We start from the raw sequence: 17,403 nt of genomic DNA, 5'->3' as shown, positions 1-17,403 counted from the left end.
ACGTATTATGTCCAATGTGTATTTGAAGCGTTTATTGTCAATTTCGGTTTTGAATGCAAGTTCCTCCGGCCTTTCATTCTCAAGCCTTATAGTCGGTGACCTTTGACACATCAATGCGTTCGTTGAATATTCAGCATTAGCTTTTTGATCACAAAGCACAAGTATATATAATGGGGTCCTTTCCAAAAAGCAGACTTCTTTTGGAGCTAGAGAATCCAAAGTGGGAGCGGCTTGTACTGCAAGAAGCCAATGACGCTCGTCGGCATGTCCAGCTGCTCCACGCAATGGAGCTTGTCGATCTTCTTGAGGTATCTCCGCAGCGCCAGTCGGCACAGTGAAGTCAAGGCCTTGGGAGTTCCTGAGAAGTGAGAGGAGAGCAATTATTCTTTGTGAGTAGCACGCGCCTCATTTGCATCTGGGCCAGAGCCCGCTGCTCAACGGCCACCTCTCTCCTGCAGAAGCAGCTCCACGGCCTCGTTCTGCTTGGTGGACTTCTCGATGATGAGCGTGGGAAGGTAGACGTTTGCGCCAAAGTCGATGAGGAGCCGGACGTACTCCACGCCGCAGCCGTGCCTCAGACACATCTCCAGGACCGTTTTGGGGCGCTGGACGGAGCTGAGCAGTCTGGCGTAGGCACAGTTGTAATCGGGATCGGCGCCGTAGAGGAGGAGCAGCCGGAAGCACTCCATGTGCCCGTACACGGCCGCCAGATAGAGCGGGCCGCTCGACACTCTGGCGCTTGAGGTCCACAGCAGGACTTTGGAGCGCGAGTTGGCCTCTGCGCCGTGTTCAAGCAGTTCCCGCAGGATCCGGACGTCGCCTTCGCGAGCGGCCGTCAGGACAGGCGAGCAGATGTTGTAGGAGCTTCCGTTGGGGTCGGCGCCGGAGCGGAGGAGGGCCAGCACGCATTCCAGGTACTTCCCGCGCACGGCGGCGAAAAGCGGCGTCTGGGCTTTGACGTCCACGCAATCCACCAGGGCGCCGTGAGTCAGCAGCACCTGCAGGCAGCCCAGGTGGCCCTTGGACACGGCAGCGTGGAGAGGGGTGCCGGCGATGCCCCAGCCGCCTCGGTAGTTGATGACCTTCTTGTAGATTTCCTGGGACAGCATCTCATCCAGGAGTCTTTCATTGTTTTGCAGCACGGCTTGTCGGAGCTGGGAGATCTCACGATTGCTTTCCTCTTCTGCGCTTCGGAATCGGAGCATAGAACCTGCACACATCATGTCCACATCTTCATACACGCGACGCGGTACGTCTTCCAATCGATAGCGGATCAAATCGGGTGCCGCTCGCTCGCTCGCTCGTCCTGTTCAATTGAAACTTGGCTTCAACGTTATTGACTCGGATCGATGATTGCGGAAATGATCTGAAAAGAAAGGGAAGCTCGGCAGCTCCAAGTAAACATCGGGGGGGGGGGGGGGGGGCGGAGGAGAGGTAGGTAAGCAGCCCACCCACCCATCACGCTCCTCCGCGCGGCCGGCTTCCATTTGCGAAATAACAACCGCAGCTGTCACAAATACAAACTATGACTTTTGGACAACATGCGCTCGGTCGTTGATCGGCCAAATATTGCTTTTACCTGCTGCGATGAAATGTGATGTTTCTCTACGGGCCGTCCGTTTCCTGGTTAATTCTTCGTCGTGATTGCCTTGACGGACAAATTCCGTTTGGAATGCGCGCGACTGCCCCCTCCGTCTCCATGTAGCGTTACATCTTCCTTGAAATGATTCTTCCAAGAAAAACGCAAAGCACCTGTCTGTAGAAAGTGTAAGACTCTTCACGCCTCCCTTTGGGCTTGAAAAAAAAACAAAAAAAAACACGAATTGGAATGAGAATGGCAAATATTCCTTGCACCAAAAGAAAACAGTTGTTTCCATGACGCTGACCTGAAACAACCCGGCTTCGGTTTGCGCCATCACCCCCATGCCGTCTGTCTGTCTCTCTCTGTGTGTCTCTCTCTCCCAGCAACAGGGATGGCCTTCTTTCTTTTTCAAAGCATTCCCATGCACGTGCGTCACAATGTCTTTGTTCAAGTTCAAAATGACCAGCGAGTGCAATATCCAACACAATGCTCTTGTCCAATAAATGGATGCCTTTTTATTATAGGTCTAATTCAATAGTACATGAAAAGCTTGGTGTTTCTTTTCCCCCTCTTTCCACATTGCCAATGAGGATTTAAGAGTTGCCGATGAGCCGGGCGGGCCTCCTCTGTCCGCGCCGCTTTTTTCTCGAGCTGTTGCCGGGAGACAAAGTTCAAGTCACCCTGGCTGGCTGGCTGGCTGGCCAAGAGGCCTTGTGAACTCACCAACGCAACTGGCTGTGGGAGGGAGTGAAAAAAGATAGAGCAAATAGAAGATGAGGAGAAGCAACATCATTGTTCCTCTCAAATGGCACTGAAGATGTCACGGAAGTGGAGACTGCTTCTTAAGATGAGAGCCAAGCAAGCGTGGAGGATTCTTTTCCTGTTTTGGATCACCACATTAGGTGAGAACGTTGCAATTGAAGCCGCTTTTCATTCATCATAACCTTGGATTTGTCACTGGCTCAGCCCAAGTCAGCTCCTGTCCAGACGGCGCTCCCGTCCACCTGGCCAGCCTGCGATGCTTCTGGCTTTCTGAGAAGACGTCCACGTGGTCTGAGGCTTCAGCTTCCTGTCAGCAGAACGACGGAGGACGCATTGCGGCTGCCGACACCGCCGAGCTGCAAAACTTCCTTGGCCGCTCCTTCCCGGTGTGAGTTGATCAAGGCCATCCACCCTCGTATGCATGCCACTTGCTGTCTGTCATAGGTTTTGGGGGCTCTAGGAAAGGTACTTTGTGGGTTTGGATTCATGGAGCAAACGAAGAGAACGCAGACAAGATTGACTTTTGGGAGTCAGCGAGTCCTCCGCGGCCAGACGGAGGCAGCGACGACGACAAAGGAGAAGTGTGCACTCAGATGGCTTTGGGGACGCCTGGACAATGGAGGAGCGCCCCCTGTGTGAAAGCAGACCGCTTTTTATGTCAAAAGATCTTAAATGGTAAGAGTTGAAGCTCGAGTATGTAACCATCCATCCATGTTTGGACCAATATTTTGCCGCTTCCTTCAGAGTCTTTACCAGCGCCGGACACTTATGTGGTGGGAGTGCTTGTGATGACGGCCATCTACCGACGGCTTCAGATAGAGCCCTTAGCGAGCGTCCCTGATGTTGAGCAACTAGCGGTGGAGGTCGGTCGGTCGGTCGGTCGGTCGATCGATCCAATATTTGGGATGATCATTCAGTCAGTCAAGCGTGAGTGTTTGTTGTCCCCAGATGCAGTTGTTCCCTGGCCTGTGGTTCAGTCGCGCAGGCAGAGTGACCTCACTGGAAGCGGTGGTCCAGCCCAGCATGAGCCCTTGTCTGGCCCGCTTTCAAATCCTTCGACCCTACTGCAGCCCCAATTCCCACCTAGTCCCTCCAGGTACAATGGCTCTTTTTGCTCTCCTCGTATGTCCACATGACATGGCAACATCCCAATGGCAATGTCTTTGCTTCTTGAGGTTGCCCTTCTCTGATGAATCCATTCAGCTGCTGCTCCACACTTGCACTGTGCAACACGACAGGGGGGTGCGGCACGGGCCGCTACTGGTGTCCTATTCTGGAAGCCTGCCTTTCCAACAACCTTCCCTGCTCCCCTTACACCTTGGCGGCAGGAGGTGGCTTTGCGTTCCCGCCCAGATCCTCCGGGGCCGCCAGAGCGCCTTTCTACCACTTGGTTGCCGAGCTGGCCTTGGAAATAAGCCCCAGCTCGCAAATGCAAACGTTAAGCGTGAGTAGCCAAAGTCAGTGCATCCATTTTGGCCGACAATTGGAGCGTGTCCATCTGGATGGCTTTTTGAATAAGTGCCACTTTTCAGGTTCTTCTCCCAGAAGAAGCCATTACCGTGTACCCCGACGACGTCGTCGCCATCCAACACACTCGCGAGCCCGGAGCTTTTCTGCGCTGCCTCGCCGGCCAAGCTGCTCTCAATTCTCCGTGGCGACAGAGTTATTTGTCTCTTCGGGGTACAAAGCGGGGGGGCTGGTGGGAAGGCGGCCTGGCTTTTCCGCCACCCCAAGGCGAGCGCTGGGTGGACGAGGTGGTGTGTGATCTGCGATGGCTTTATGAAGACCCTGCTCCTCGTGGAGCTACCGAGCGAGCGCCCACGCTTGAAACAAGCGCAACCTCCGCCATCAAGTCGCCATCTCCAAGCACGCTGACACCGTGCGGCTACGAGGCAGTGGCGGGACTGGACGTGGAGCCGCGCGGACGCCGCAGGATGCTCGTGGACGTTCCTCAGGTGGGAGTACAAACAATGACCGATTCCTTTGCGTCTTCTCCTCACATTGTATTCACAGTCATTTACAGCCCAAGTGGAACGTGGCTCATCTGTGACATTCTCGTGGGTGATGGACAACCTGGAGGCATTTGCGTACAAAGGACAATCCTACAGTGTGCTCTTCAAGAAACCTGCTGAGCACAAACTAAAGGCAAGTGGCAAATCTTTGAATTGTACTCTTTGAATCATTGATGGAAACAACAACAACAACAGGTAACAGCGTCTAACCCGGTGAGCTCCCAGAGCAAGCAGCTTCTCCTGACTGTAGACAAAATGAAGCCACTGGGCGAACCCCAGTTCATGTCTGCCAAGCGGCTTGTAGCCGCGGGTGCTACGCACCTCTTTACCGTCGGGGTCAAAGTGGACGGCGCCCTGACGACCACCTTCAGGTATCAGAAAGATGACAAACTCTTGCACTATACCGTCATTTTCCGACTATAAGTCGCATTTTCTTTTTCATAGTTTGGGGGGGGGCGACTTATACTCAGGAGCGACTTATATACATATATATGTTGGGCATTTTATGGCTGGTGCGACTTATACTCCGGTGCGACTTATAGTCCGGAAATTACGGTACTTTTTATTTGTGTGGAGTGGCCAAATATGAGATCTCACAACAGGTTGTTGTTGTTGTTTTTGAATAAATCAATAAAATATGGACAAAAGTCATTTACCTGACCTGTCCAAGCATATATTTGTTGTACTATAAACAGAATGACAATATCCAGGCAAAAGCCAATGCCATCCATTCATGTGGCCTAAATTGTCTGATCTAGATGGGATTTTGGCGATGGCAGCAGTCATGTGACTCAGACTCTTCCCGCTTCAAATGGAGAAACACAAATGTTTGTGGAGCATTCGGTCAACGTGACCTACACATCACCTGGTAAAGCCTTGTATCTTTTCATGCTGGAATATTTTGAAAATCAAATGGATGTTTTTTTTTTCCTTTCCTTTGTTGACTGCAGGTAACTATCATCTTCGAGTGGGAGTTTCCAACCAGTTTGAACAAAGAGACAAATCTATCAAGATAAGCGTCCGGCACGTGTTAAAACGTCTCTTCGTCAATTCCTCCGCTCCGGTGGCCGTTGTTCATCAAGCGTATGGTCTGGAAGCCTTCACCGATCCTGCCGCTGACGGCGTCGTCTACACTTGGAACTTTGGCGATGAATCCAAAGCCGTCCGACGTGCGGAGCGAAAAGTCCAGCGCACCTTCACGTCGGCGGGAGATTACAACGTCACGCTGTGTGCCGACAACACTCTTTCCATACTTCACGCTTGGCTGCTGGTGGAAGTTGTGGAGAAAAGGAGCGGACCAAGTGTCAGTTGCAACGGACCTGTCCGACCTGTCAACAATGTCTCTTTGGCGTGCGGCTTTGAGCCATTGGAGGCCCTTCACATTGATTCTCCCAGCTTGATCAACAGGACCTACTTGGCCACCCGTGAAGACGTGATGTTTGTGGCGTCCATGGCAAAAGGCTCCAACGTGACCTACGAGTGGCTCGTCACTCCCGATAACATCCAACGTCGGACCGCGGCGGCCGACGGAGAACGTTTTCACTTCCGAGTCGAGTCTCCTGCTCGTTTTACAATCAGAGTCGACGCTTCCAACAAGTTGGGGGAACGCACTAGCCTTCTTTCCGTTGTGGCTTTGGAACGCGTGAGTAGCGCGCGAATAAGGACGCCGAGGCAAACCCTGCCGGCGGGGAAGTCCTGCAATCTTTCCGTCTCGGTCCTGACCGGTTCGGACTTGAACTACGTCTGGCACGTGGATAGCACTCTGGTCCAAACAGATGCCCCTTTTATTCTTCACAACTTCACAAAGTCTGGCAAGTTTCTCGTTCAGGTTGTCGTCCGCAACGCCATCAGTCAAAGCCATGACAGTCAAAATGTGACCGTCCAAGAGGAAGTCGAAGAGGCGCATTTTACAATCGCTGGCAAGAGCTTTCCGTTTGCTGTGAGCACCAATACTCTCGTGTCATTCCAAGGCTTTGTCCGCAAAGGGAGCCATCTCCGCTGGGAGTGGAAAATGAGCGATGGCGCCGCCGCCAAGCCATTTTGCCAAAGTCACCACACCCTGAACTACACTTTTCCCCTTGAAGGGATTTACAGCGTGTCTTTGAATGTCTCCAATGCAATGACGTGGCAGGAAGTCACGCACGACGTGATCGTCCAGGATCCAATCGAAGGTCTCGCTCTAAACATGAGCAAAGGTTGGCTCTGTACTGAGGAGGAAGTTACCTTTGTGCCAACCATCACCAAAGGAACCAATGCCACTTTTGTTTTGATGTTTGAAACCGGAGGCCGGATGCATCGTCACGATGTGCTTGAGGGATCCTTCAGCACGTCCGAGGTTCCAGCAGGACTGCACAAAGTTCAAGTGACAGCTTGGAATCAGGTGAGCAGTGCACAGATGTCAACCCAAGTTGAGATCTTGGAGAAGATCAAAGGCATCCGATTGTTGAGCCCTCGCCATCATGCCGTCGAAGCGCTGAAGGAGATTCGTTTCGAGGTGGATGAGCCAAATGAATTTGCAGACAACTACACTTGGATTTTTCACTTTGAAGATGCTCAACCTTTGCGGCTGAAAGGGAAGGAAGTCATCTTCACTCCACCCACAAACGGTTCCTTGTCGTTGAGCGTGCTAGCAAACGACGGCATCTGCTCCGAGATGCTAAACAAGACTCTGACGGTGGAATGGCCCGTTCGGGAGGTCCAGCTCGTCTGTCAGTCAGAAGCCATCTTCGCTGGACACGCCGCGTTCTTTTCCGCTACGACGCTTGGATTCCGGAGCAACTTGACATATGTGTGGACATTTGGAAACACCCTCAAGAAATGGCCTCCACACGTCACTTGGGTTAATCATACGTTTGGGAGGGCCGGCCAATACCTGGTCAGGGTCAACGTGTCCAACCACGTCAGCCGCACGTCTGCCCAACTACGCGTGGACGTGCTGGAGTTGGAGTGCGCCGAGCCGCAGGCCTCGCTCGTCCAGAGCCGGCCGACTGTCTTCCGATCTCGAGCCAATTTCTTTGAAGCGCGCGTGGACCTGAACTGCTCTGCCTACGAGACCACGTATCGGTGGGAGATGTTCCGAGCGCCGGATTGTACCCGCGAGAGCGGGAACAGAGTCCTTCTCAATGGAAGCGCGTCACCTTTTCTCCATCTCGCAAAGAACTCTCTGGATGCGGGACGCTACTGCCTTTGGTTTAGCGTTTGGCTCCAAGGGACACCCCTGCGGGTGCGACGAAAAACCCAAGTCACGGTGCTCTGCTCCCCGTTGGTGGCTGTCATCAAGGGAGGCTCGCGTAGACTGTGGCCAAGCACCCGTGACCTGGTTCTGGACGGAAGGGGGTCACGAGATCCCGACGCAAAGCAAGGAGAGGATGCGCTACGCTATCGATGGACCTTCACCATAAAGGTGCGTCCCTCTTGATCCGAGCATTATTCATGGGGCTATTGGATCGCAAAATGAGTATTGGACTTTGCTCTTACTCCTTTGCCTGCCTTCCTCTGTGCTCTGTGCTTTTCAGAATTCCACCATCCCCATTGAGAGCAAGAGCGCTATCGTGACCATAGCCAGCAAACAGTTACATCCAGAAACCCTTTATACTTTCACCCTGACCGTAACTAAGGCGGGAAGGACAGCGGTATCCGTCACGCAGACAGTCAGTTTTCACTCTACCAATGTCATTTGTATTTCCCATTTCATACGACCTGGATGTACGTTGACCTCACTCTCACTGTAATCTGGTCATTCGGATGATGATTTGATATGAGGTGGTGTAGCAGCACTTTCTTCCACCCTTTGTTTAGGTGAGTGTGTGCGAAGCAGCCCAACTTGCTGTATTTGTGGAGTGTGTTTCCTGCCCAGGCCACGCCCCCCTCATCCTGTCCGGCCATTGCGGAGAGTGTGACGAGCGAGCTCAGGTAAGAGTCGATGTCGGAAGAGCATCTTCAATGGACTGTAGTCTCCCCCCCACCCCCACAGCACAGTTGGAGCGCCCAGGATGGCGAGTCAGGCGCGACACTCGACCTGCTCCAGGCCGCCACGTCTACAGGAAGAGGCTCCGCATCCAGACTGGTGTTGCGTCGGCACGCTCTTCTTCCGGGGAACGTTTATACCTTCACTCTTAATGTGAGTGTGGCTGGAAGGTGGGGCAGTGCCAGTCAGACGCTTGTACTCAATCAAGCCCCTTCTGGGGGTGTGTGCCAACTGGAGGCCGAGTCCCGCGTCCACCCGCTGGGGACGGTGGTTGGCTTCAACTGCTCGGGTAAACACTGTCACGCGTCTATTGTGGATGACATTCTCCTCACGTACGCGCTTGGATGTTCAGGATGGAGAGATGAAGGCAACCCATCCTCTGAGCTCATCTATACCTTCCAGGTTGCACCGTGCCGTCCCGTCATGTGCCCTCTTCTAACTCTTTACAGGTAAGTCACTGAAGGTCAAAGAAGGTCCTCCTTTCTTCCTTTCCTCCCTTCTCTCGCTTCTCTCCCAAGGGGCACTCAAGCCACGTTCAGCAGCCCGGTTCCAGCGGGGAGTCGCGTACGAGGGCAAAACAAGTCCGTGATCACAGTTACTTTGCTCATCGAAGACAATTTGGGCTCAAGCGTGGTTGCTCTTAACAGGTGAAAGGCGGCACGGCACGAGTGCCATTTCCATTGTCGTCTACGTCTTTTGACTTTGCCTTACTTTTCAGAACGCTGAGCGTCCAGTCTCACGTCAACACCAGCGAGTGGCTGGGAACAAAGAGTCAGAAAGATATGTGGGCCTTAGTCCAACATGGCAACCCTCAGGAAATCATCCCATATTCCATTGCGCTCACCAGTCAGCTCAACCAGGTAAAATCCAAGATGGAGCATCAAGCTATGTTTGTGTGCGAAAGGCTTCCTCAGTCCAATCCAATCCCATCCCATCCCATCCCATCCCATCTCCATCCAATAACCCTAACCCATCTTTTCCATCCTTTGAGCCGCAGATGGAGTCGGGACCAAATAGCAGAGAGCTCCCAATGAAGAAGGAGATAAGAGAAAATGTGACCAGAGCTTTGGTCTCCCTTCCCATTTCCTCCATGATGGATGTTGATCAAATCAGCTCAGCTCTAGCCCAGTCCACTGTAAGAATGCAGCAGCGTTTGGTGTCCATCCCAACCTTCATTTCATCAATCATTTCCCAGTTTCTAACCCCTCTTTTTATTCCATTCCCCAGGCTTTTCCTGACGAGTTCACGTGTGCAAAGTGTCAGGAGAAGGTTCTGGAAGCTGCTGAGAAGATGATTGGTATACTGGAGGATCACAAACGCTCTGGTGGTGGCCGGCTTTCAGCATTTGACACCGGGAGGAACATCCTTAGCGTTGTAGGTAGGTAGGGCTGCCAAATCCTCTTTGCCTTACTTCATCAAACGTTTGGATGACAGGAACGGGACATCGTAATCAACATTCTGCGATTATTTACAGGTAGCTCTCTGGCTTCAGCCTCAGCCTCAGGTTCCCAACACGACGACTCCGCAACTCAGCAGTTCCTCTCGGCGCTTAGCCAAGCAGGAGCCTTAATGCGCTCCCTGATGCGCTCCCCCGATCCTTGGGAGATGCCCCTTTCGTTGGTCACACCTTATATCAGTGCGAGTGGTTTCTACGGCGACCCCGCCGAGCTTCTCTGCTCCGTGCGGTCCGAGCAACCTTCCAGGCTTCCTTCAACTCGGCCGCCGTGCCCGTTTCAAATTCCAACCTCACTCAGCACTCACCTTAAGAGTCAACGTTCAGAGCTGGTGCAGGTGCTTTTAGCTCTGGATGCATCTCATTCTCTGCTAGCTGCAGCGGCCCCTCCAATTTCCACCGCTCTGGTCGCCATGGAGATCAGCACCCCTGAGGGCGAGCCGCTAGCCGTCCAGGATCTGGAGCCGGAGCAGGCTATTCGAGTCACCCTGCTGCGTAGCAATGGCGGGCTACCCACCGAGATGAGAAGTTCGGATGAGAGCGCGGACGGACACGCTAACGGTACATGTCCGACTGTTCCGCTTCCGCTCGAGGGCCGTCTGAACTTCACAATACAAAGGGTGGCTGGCCTGGCTGAAAATGCAGGTTTATACATCTCCTTCAACTTCAGCCTGTTAGCAGGTAAATCCATGTGTCGCTTTTGTGGTCATTCTCACACTCCTAATGATCAAGTGAGTCATCAATAATCTGATGTCATTTGAAAGAAAATGGATCCATGGAATATACCGTGCAGGTTCAACTTCAAAATGACGGGGACATTTTCTGTGTCCAGCGCGATCAGTGACTCGAGTCACCATTTGACTACTCCTGCCACTGTCTGAATCCTGCACCTATGTACCTCTAGGAGTTCCCCCTTCCGAGACTGTGGGCCGTGTTCAAATGGAAATAACAAATGGATTTCAGGATTCCTTCACTGAAGAGTGGCTTATCGATCATTCGCCTTTGAATACCTTCACTGAGAAAACCGTATTTCTTTCTCCGCTGTGAGTACGCTCCTCCTCTCCTCTGACCTGATCATGCATTCCTGTCTTAAATGGACTTGATGGATTTTTCTCCTTCTCTCTCTCTCTCTCCGTGACAGTTTCAATGACACAGCAAAGACTCTGCGTGTCAGTCTGAGCTCCTTTGTGGAAGGCGCTCCCGTTGCGGTGTCCTTATGTGTCTTCAGCTCTCTGTGCCAGTACTTCAGCCTCAAGGAGATGACTTGGAGTAGTGAGGGGCTCAAGTCGCTGGAGGGCACCACACTCCAAACGGTGCATTGCCTGACGCACCACCTTACCATGTTCGGGGCCTCTTTGTTTCTTCATCCCGGGGCTGTTGTGCTACTGCCGCCTGTACGTGGTCAGCGCGCGCACTCCCTCACTCCCTCACACTCAGTGGCTCAAGAGAAGCCTTTGGAACGACGTCCACTCTTTGCAGGCAAGCGGTCCCGGCCTTAATGCGGTGGTGGGGATTGTATGCGTGGCTCTGCTCCTGCTTCACCTGCTGGTGGGACTCATTGCCCATAAAATGGACCTCCTGGACAGCCTGAGAGCGAGCCAAGTGCCCCTGTGCGGTCCAGCCGGACTCTATCAATACAGAGTGCTGGTCAAGACGGGCTGGAGGCGTGGAGCAGGTGAGCCAAATGGATCAGAAGTCTGGATGGCAAATTCCAACGCAGCCAGACAGAGCTTTATTCCGTCAGGCACCACGGCGCACGTCGCCATCGCTTTGTACGGCGTCAACAAGAGCGGCCCCCGTCATCTGCAAAGGCCTGGCGCTTTTCAACGTGGCAGCCTGGACCACTTTCACTTGGAAACCGACGTCAGCTTAGGGGAACTTTGGAAAATTCGCATCTGGCATGACAACACAGGTTGAATGGGTTTTGCAGATTGAGCTTTTTGACCCACATTTTTTACATTTCCGTCTCGCTCTTTTTTCATTCCAAGGCTCGGATCCATCCTGGTATGTTCAACACGTGGTTGTCTGGGACCCCGTAACAGACCACATGTTCTTCTTCTTAGTCGATGATTGGCTCTCTGTGGAAAATCCAAAGAATGGGACGGTGGAGAAAGAAATCCTGGCCTCATGTAAGCTGATTCAACTTCCTAGCGACTGAGAATAACATCAAGTCAAAGCGTGACTCCTTCCTGCCAGGTCCTGAAGAGCTTTCCCAATTTTGGCGAATCCTGCGCTCGCAGTTGCTTTTTGGAATGGTGGAGCGCCACCTGTGGCTGTCGCTATGGCAACGCCCCATCCACAGTCTTTTTCCTCGAGCGCAGAGAGTTACCTGTAGCGCTCTGACGCTGCATCTCTACCTGGCATCGGGCGCGCTGTGGTACGGGGCCGTGGCTTCCCAGGGGCACAGGTAAAAGCGGCAAAGCTTCAAAGTTCCAATTCCGCAACAGCGTCGCTTCAAGCAGTTCATGTGTTCCTCCTGCAAGTGGGCCAGTGTCAGCCAAAGTGCCGGTCACGATGGAAACGCTTGCTGTGGGAATGGCGGTTGCAGTTGCGCTCTTTCCGCTCCAGTGTTTCATCTGCTTTTTGTTTGGAAAAAGCCACAATCAGGTCCGACCGATGATTGCTCCCTCTTTCTTCTGCAACCGTCTTCCTGGTGGATTCAATGCGCTTCGCCATACAGGTCTTTGTGGACACGTCACTTCCTCCTTCCCCGGTTTGTCATTCCGTGGAGATGGACGTCCACCTCGGCCGATCGCAACTTTCCGGGCCGTCTTTCTTATCCTTATTTGGAGCCTCCAGCCGACTTCAAGATAGTCCCTCATCCGTGAGAATACACAAGCGCGCTTTGCGGCGGTGGCGTGACGCCTTACTCATGGTCCATCGCATATTTTTGTGTCAGTTATTGGAGAGCAAAGCTTTTGACTCGAGCATGGTGGAGTTCTGGGCCGCTTCCGGTTTGGTGCCCCAGAGCGACGAGGCCGACGACACGTGCCAGGAGGAGACTGCGGCTTCCTGGGCTTCGTGCGACAGTCTGCTCACAGAGCCCCCCGAGGATTTGGACCAATGCGAGGCCTCGCTTGCTTTGCGCGCAACAGGCCAGCTGAGGAGGAAAAAAGCTCACGTGCAGCTCCACCTGACCCCCGCTGGGCAAAAGGATCAAGAAAGTGCCAAAACCTGTTGGACTCTGTCTGGTAAGGAAGAACATACTACGTATTGGAGAAGCGTGAGCAAGTCAATGAATGTCACTGTGGCTTTCAGAGGAGAATCTCCTGATGTCAATCGAAGAAGCGGCAACAGACGACACTTTGCGTTTGGCCCAAAACAACTCAGACAGCGGGCGGGACTCGCCTACGACAAACTCCTCATGCTCAAACACGTAAGACTTGACTGAACATTTGGATTGGATTGTTGGGTTTCTTTCTTTCGGGTGTTTTCTTAGCCAGAGCACCTCCTGCAGCAGTTGGTCAGATAACTCGGATGATAAATACCTCCATGAGGCAGAGCGGCTTCAATTGGAGGCACATTCAGCTCCTTCTCAATGCCAGACAAAAGTCTTCAGATGCCCATCTGTACTTTCCGCGGACTCGGTGGCCAGCACCTTCCTGCCGAGTCCTTCTCCCGACTTGACGAGATGTTCCTCCACCACACGCATTGGTAGAAAAAAACCAATTGAAAGCATTTTTAGGTACATCAATCATTTGGACTTAGGTCCTTGTCTTTAGGCATCGCTCGAGGTCGGCCCGGCTGGCTTTTTCCTCCCTGGATGTTTTGCGTGATCTACCCTCTGGTGGCCACGTTGACGGGAGCATGTCTTGCTCTTGTCGCAATCTACGGCCGCTTCTTCTCCAGAACAGTGGTCCTCATGTGGCTCATCTCCACACTCTCCGCCTTCCTCACGTCTCTTCTCCTGCTGGAACCTCTCAAGGTCAGTTTCCTCACGGTCGTGGCCTTTTTGAACTGGAGTCCATATTCTATTCCCTTAGGTGTGCCTTCAAGCCTTGATCTACACTGTCGTTTGGCGGCCCGTGGATCCGGAAGTGGAGGACCAACTAGGCCTGGAGACCACCACCACCACCACCACCACCACCACCACCACCACCACGAGAGCATTTGGAGAAGACGGCGGGAAGGTTCGACCGCCGTGCGGCTACGGACTGCTGCGGGCTAAAGAGGAAGCTCGGAAAGTCCGTGCGCTCGGCTCGCTTATGAGGGTAAGAAAAGAAAGGCTTGCGGCCCGTTTGTTTTTGTACTAAGGACGTCTCTCTCTGTCTCAATCTCTGTCTCTTCTGGAAGCAGCATTGCGTGTTCCAGCTGCTCTTTCTGTTGCTGGTGCTCATGGTGAACTACCAGGACAGCGCGGAGAAAAGCCAAGGGAGGCTTTTGCGCTCTGCTGTCCGACGCCAGCTTCACAGGGCTCCCTCGGCGGGCCCGAGCTTAACATTCATCCGAAAGTGAGCACGCAATTGCAAAGGTTTGCGTCCTAGCTCGGCCTGGCCAAAGACCTCCGGTCGTCATGGTTCACAGCTGCTTGGATGCCGAGCGATGGATCAACGGCACCTTGGTGACCTACCTGCACCGAAACGCTCTCCTCCGTCTGGCGGGCTCGCCGCGGCTCCTCTACGCGCACTCAGGGGGTCAGGGGGAGGTCATTCTGGGCAACTCTAGCGCGGCGACACATCAAGTCCTGGCCGACCTTCGTACGGGAGGCTTTTGCATTCATCGGTCAGATCCCTTCCTTGACTGCAAAATAGAAAGGCTCTCCTTTCTCTCCTTTGATTGGAATTGTGCTCCATGTCATTTTCTCCTCCGTTAGGTTCCAAACACTCTTTGTGGATTTGACACAGTACCACAGAGAGTCTGGTTTATTTCTCTGTCTATCCATCCAACTGGATTGGACGCAACAATCCACCTCCTTCCTCTCCATCTACCCGCTCCTCATTCCATCACGGCACGACGGCTTGGACCTCCATCTGGTCCTAATGGTAAAAGCCAGCCTTACCTTCATCACGGCCAACGTCAGTACGAGAACACTGCGTCTTCTTCATTTGACAGCTTTTCCTTTTGGCCTGCGCTCTGCTCATGTTGATTGGGGAATGTCGCTGGATGGCGAGCGAGCGTGCGGCCTATGTGCGCGGAGGCAAACACTGGCTGCAGCTCCTGTCGGTTGCCTTGTCGTTGGCGGCGAGCGTGCTTCACCTCTCTTTTCGCTCCCAGGCCGCTTCCTGTGTTTCCCAGGTACCATATGGGGCAAAAAATGACCAGAAGGCAATTTGGACTTGATATATGACTTTGCTTGATGTCATTCAATGTGAGTTAGCTGAAATCCCAAGCTGAGCGTTTCATCAACTTCCACGGCTGTGCTGAACTGGCTCAAAGGTCTTCTCAATGTGCCGCTGTCTTACTCACTTTACTGGTCCTAAAGGTAAGCTCGTCCAAGCGGCCTGTGCTTTTGCGTTCCACGAAACATTCGCCCATTCTCTGCAGCTGTTGGGAACATTACGATTTGGACGCAGATGGGTTGTGATCATCAGAGTGCTGAACAGAGCTTGGGAGGAGTTGTGGACCTTAAGTTTCCTCTCGCTGCTCCTGCTTTTGTTCATGACCCATCTCGGGAATACGGTAGGAAAGGAAACGATCGTCCCCCATCCAAACAAATTGGATTTGACATCTCTGCTCCGGTTTCAGCTTTTCTCGCAGTCAGCCGAAGGCTTTTTGTCCACGCGTGACATTTTGCCGTCGCTGATGTCCGTTGTGCGCGGCGGCGGCCGCATCGGTCTGCAAAGACTACGCAGGGTCCACCCAGTCCTCGGCCCTTTGTACGGAATACTGCTGATGGGGGCGAGTGTCTGGCTCTTGGCCAAACTCTTTGGGGCCGTCCTCATTCGTGCGTACAGGTGCGGACTAGTTCTCTTTGCTTTAGTGTGTTTTATCCACCGTGACCTCAAAATGATGGATTGATATGCCCCCACCTTTGCAAAGGGCTGAGAAAGCAGACATTTATCGTCCAACAACAGAACCTCAAGATTATGAGATGGTGGACTTCTTCATCAAGAGACTCAAGTTATGGATTGGACTCACCAAAGCCAAAGAAGTGAGCAGTGGATATGTGTTAGCCATGCTTGTGTGATTGGTGGGAAATGATTGGAGAATATTTTCCCCATAGAACTTGTTTAGATATGTCCGTCCAAAAAAAGTTGTGATTTTGTGTAACCAATGCATTTGCGTTGTAGTTCAGGCACAGGGTGAAGTTCGACGGCATGGACGTTCCTTCCAGAGCCTCCCAGGAATCCCGCCTTTCCACTCTCTTTTCCTCCCTTCCATCTTCTCATTCACCGTCCACCATTCCATCTCCACGCCCTTTGTCCGTTCTATCGGAGGACTCGACGCTTTCCGAAGCGGGATTTGACGTCCGGCCCTTCCTGGAGCACCTGCTGCCGTGCGTAAACGCGTTGCTTTCTCAATTGGATCGGGTCACTCGGATAAGTGAGGATTCCAAGCGCCTGGAGATTGAACTTGAAGACATCCTGTCCAGGAGAACGAAAAGTCCAATCAGTAACAAGGAGAAATATCAGGAGAGATCATCCAATCCGGAGCCTGATGGGAGAACTAGACGCAGGAGGACAGGTCTGCTTTACAGCAATCGGCCAAGATCCATTACGCCAGTGTTCCCTTTCACTCCTTCCACAATTCAGCGGCCTTCAGCGCCACCGGTCCACCTCTTCCCACGTACACGGAGCTCCTACTCAGAATCCGGGTGGCCATATCCACTGTCGCGTATGCCTCGTGACGCAACTGAAGCGCCGCCGCCGCCTAGGACAGGAAGCTCCAGTTTGCGTCCCATCAATTCTCCTGGTTTTCCCAAGAGGAGAGCGTGGCACTCTGGAAGTTCACACTCGGCCGATGCAGCTCAAAGACTGTGGCTAAAACAAGGTGGAGTTGCACCATATGGGAATTTTGCCTTGAGCGCTTTCGTCAGACCAAATAGCGAAGAGGGCGGCGGGAGACGTATTAGTGGAGGGGCGCCGAAAAAAAGGAAGGCTTGGATCTCTGAGGGACCTTTGTGAACATTTGTCCTTTCCAATGACCTGGGTCTTTCTTTGAACATCTCTAATGGCTTTATAGGACACCATTTTCAAGAGGGTGTCGTGCATTTCACGTTTGGAGAGATTCCACGGCTAGGCATACAAATTCATGCTGAGAAAAGACGAGAGATAACAGGGTCTCAAATTAGTAGCTTATATTTTGGCGGGAATCTTTTCCCTTCTTCAGTAGCTTGCTTAACGCATATTTGCTCATTTTTGCTAGCATTCACTTAGTCAGACAATATTAAAATAGGACATGGAGTAATACTGAAATATTATTGCTTTATTTCATATTCAAAAATGTTCTTTTCATTAAAAAAAAGTAGGGTGGAACTTTTGAACTAAACACATTCGAAAATTCGGGAGAATGACTATTTTGATTGATTATATTTCAGTGCTTTTAAATGGAAATAATTAATAATGTGTATCTGGTTTTTGTTGCCAAATAATACGTTGATCGTTTTTTTAAATATTGAATTTTCAATGACAGTTTAAGACAAAAGTACTCCAAGTTATTATTATTTCCATAAAATGTAAAAACAAGT

At 52.3% G+C, this 17,403-nt stretch overlaps 2 protein-coding genes across 3 annotated transcripts; one reads left to right on the top strand and one right to left on the bottom strand.

The window, feature by feature from the left end:
* Positions 1-17: 17 nt before the first annotated feature.
* Positions 18-1,223, bottom strand: LOC133171211 (ankyrin repeat and SOCS box protein 12-like). Its single transcript, XM_061304359.1, has 2 exons — positions 446-1,223; positions 18-358 (listed from the first exon to the last, which is right to left on the bottom strand). The coding sequence occupies exons 1-2, from the start codon at positions 1,221-1,223 to the stop codon at positions 207-209; spliced, it is 930 nt and encodes a 309-aa protein (XP_061160343.1). The 3' UTR covers positions 18-206.
* A 574-nt stretch (positions 1,224-1,797) lies between these two features.
* On the top strand, positions 1,798-17,131 carry pkd1b (polycystic kidney disease 1b). Of its 2 annotated transcripts, XM_061304351.1 has the most exons (42): positions 1,798-2,484; positions 2,549-2,732; positions 2,805-3,019; positions 3,089-3,207; positions 3,293-3,440; positions 3,520-3,788; positions 3,877-4,299; positions 4,358-4,489; positions 4,552-4,727; positions 5,115-5,224; positions 5,307-7,759; positions 7,872-8,006; positions 8,155-8,268; positions 8,330-8,612; positions 8,676-8,772; positions 8,842-8,970; positions 9,042-9,183; positions 9,321-9,458; positions 9,551-9,705; positions 9,802-10,457; positions 10,681-10,819; positions 10,918-11,170; positions 11,256-11,451; positions 11,521-11,688; positions 11,765-11,905; positions 11,973-12,183; positions 12,260-12,383; positions 12,457-12,600; positions 12,676-12,967; positions 13,035-13,152; positions 13,216-13,430; positions 13,499-13,701; positions 13,760-13,987; positions 14,073-14,227; positions 14,301-14,498; positions 14,590-14,758; positions 14,829-15,011; positions 15,094-15,198; positions 15,261-15,395; positions 15,462-15,670; positions 15,756-15,867; positions 16,007-17,131. In XM_061304351.1, the coding sequence occupies exons 1-42, from the start codon at positions 2,388-2,390 to the stop codon at positions 16,838-16,840; spliced, it is 10,707 nt and encodes a 3,568-aa protein (XP_061160335.1). In that variant the 5' UTR covers positions 1,798-2,387; the 3' UTR covers positions 16,841-17,131. The 2 variants fall into 2 exon arrangements, with proteins under 2 accessions (XP_061160335.1, XP_061160334.1); XM_061304350.1 differs by lacking the exons at positions 1,798-2,484; positions 2,549-2,732; positions 2,805-3,019; ... (3 more) ...; positions 3,877-4,299; positions 4,358-4,489 and having other exon boundaries at positions 4,530-4,727; positions 9,802-10,421.
* Positions 17,132-17,403: the final 272 nt, after the last annotated feature.

Source organism: Syngnathus typhle, linkage group LG18 (genome assembly GCF_033458585.1).
Source record: "Syngnathus typhle isolate RoL2023-S1 ecotype Sweden linkage group LG18, RoL_Styp_1.0, whole genome shotgun sequence".
In the NCBI taxonomy this organism is placed as follows: Eukaryota; Metazoa; Chordata; class Actinopteri; order Syngnathiformes; family Syngnathidae; genus Syngnathus; species Syngnathus typhle.
The sequence above is the reverse complement of the archived record's forward strand: the minus strand, read 5'-3'. Positions and strand labels throughout refer to the sequence as shown.

Bases quoted from the DNA above. Each gene is read 5' to 3' on its own strand.
- LOC133171211 (XM_061304359.1), bottom strand. From the start codon at position 1,223: ATGATGTGTGCAGGTTCTATGCTCCGATTCCGAAGCGCAGAAGAGGAA. The intron at 359-445 runs GTGGCCGTTGAG...CTCACTTCTCAG, and splicing joins GCTGCTTCTGCAGGAGAGAG to GAACTCCCAAGGCCTTGACT.
- pkd1b (XM_061304351.1), top strand. From the start codon at position 2,388: ATGGCACTGAAGATGTCACGGAAGTGGAGACTGCTTCTTAAGATGAGA. The intron at 11,906-11,972 runs GTAAGCTGATTC...CCTTCCTGCCAG, and splicing joins GAAAGAAATCCTGGCCTCAT to GTCCTGAAGAGCTTTCCCAA. The intron at 15,012-15,093 runs GTACCATATGGG...AATGTGAGTTAG, and splicing joins CCGCTTCCTGTGTTTCCCAG to CTGAAATCCCAAGCTGAGCG.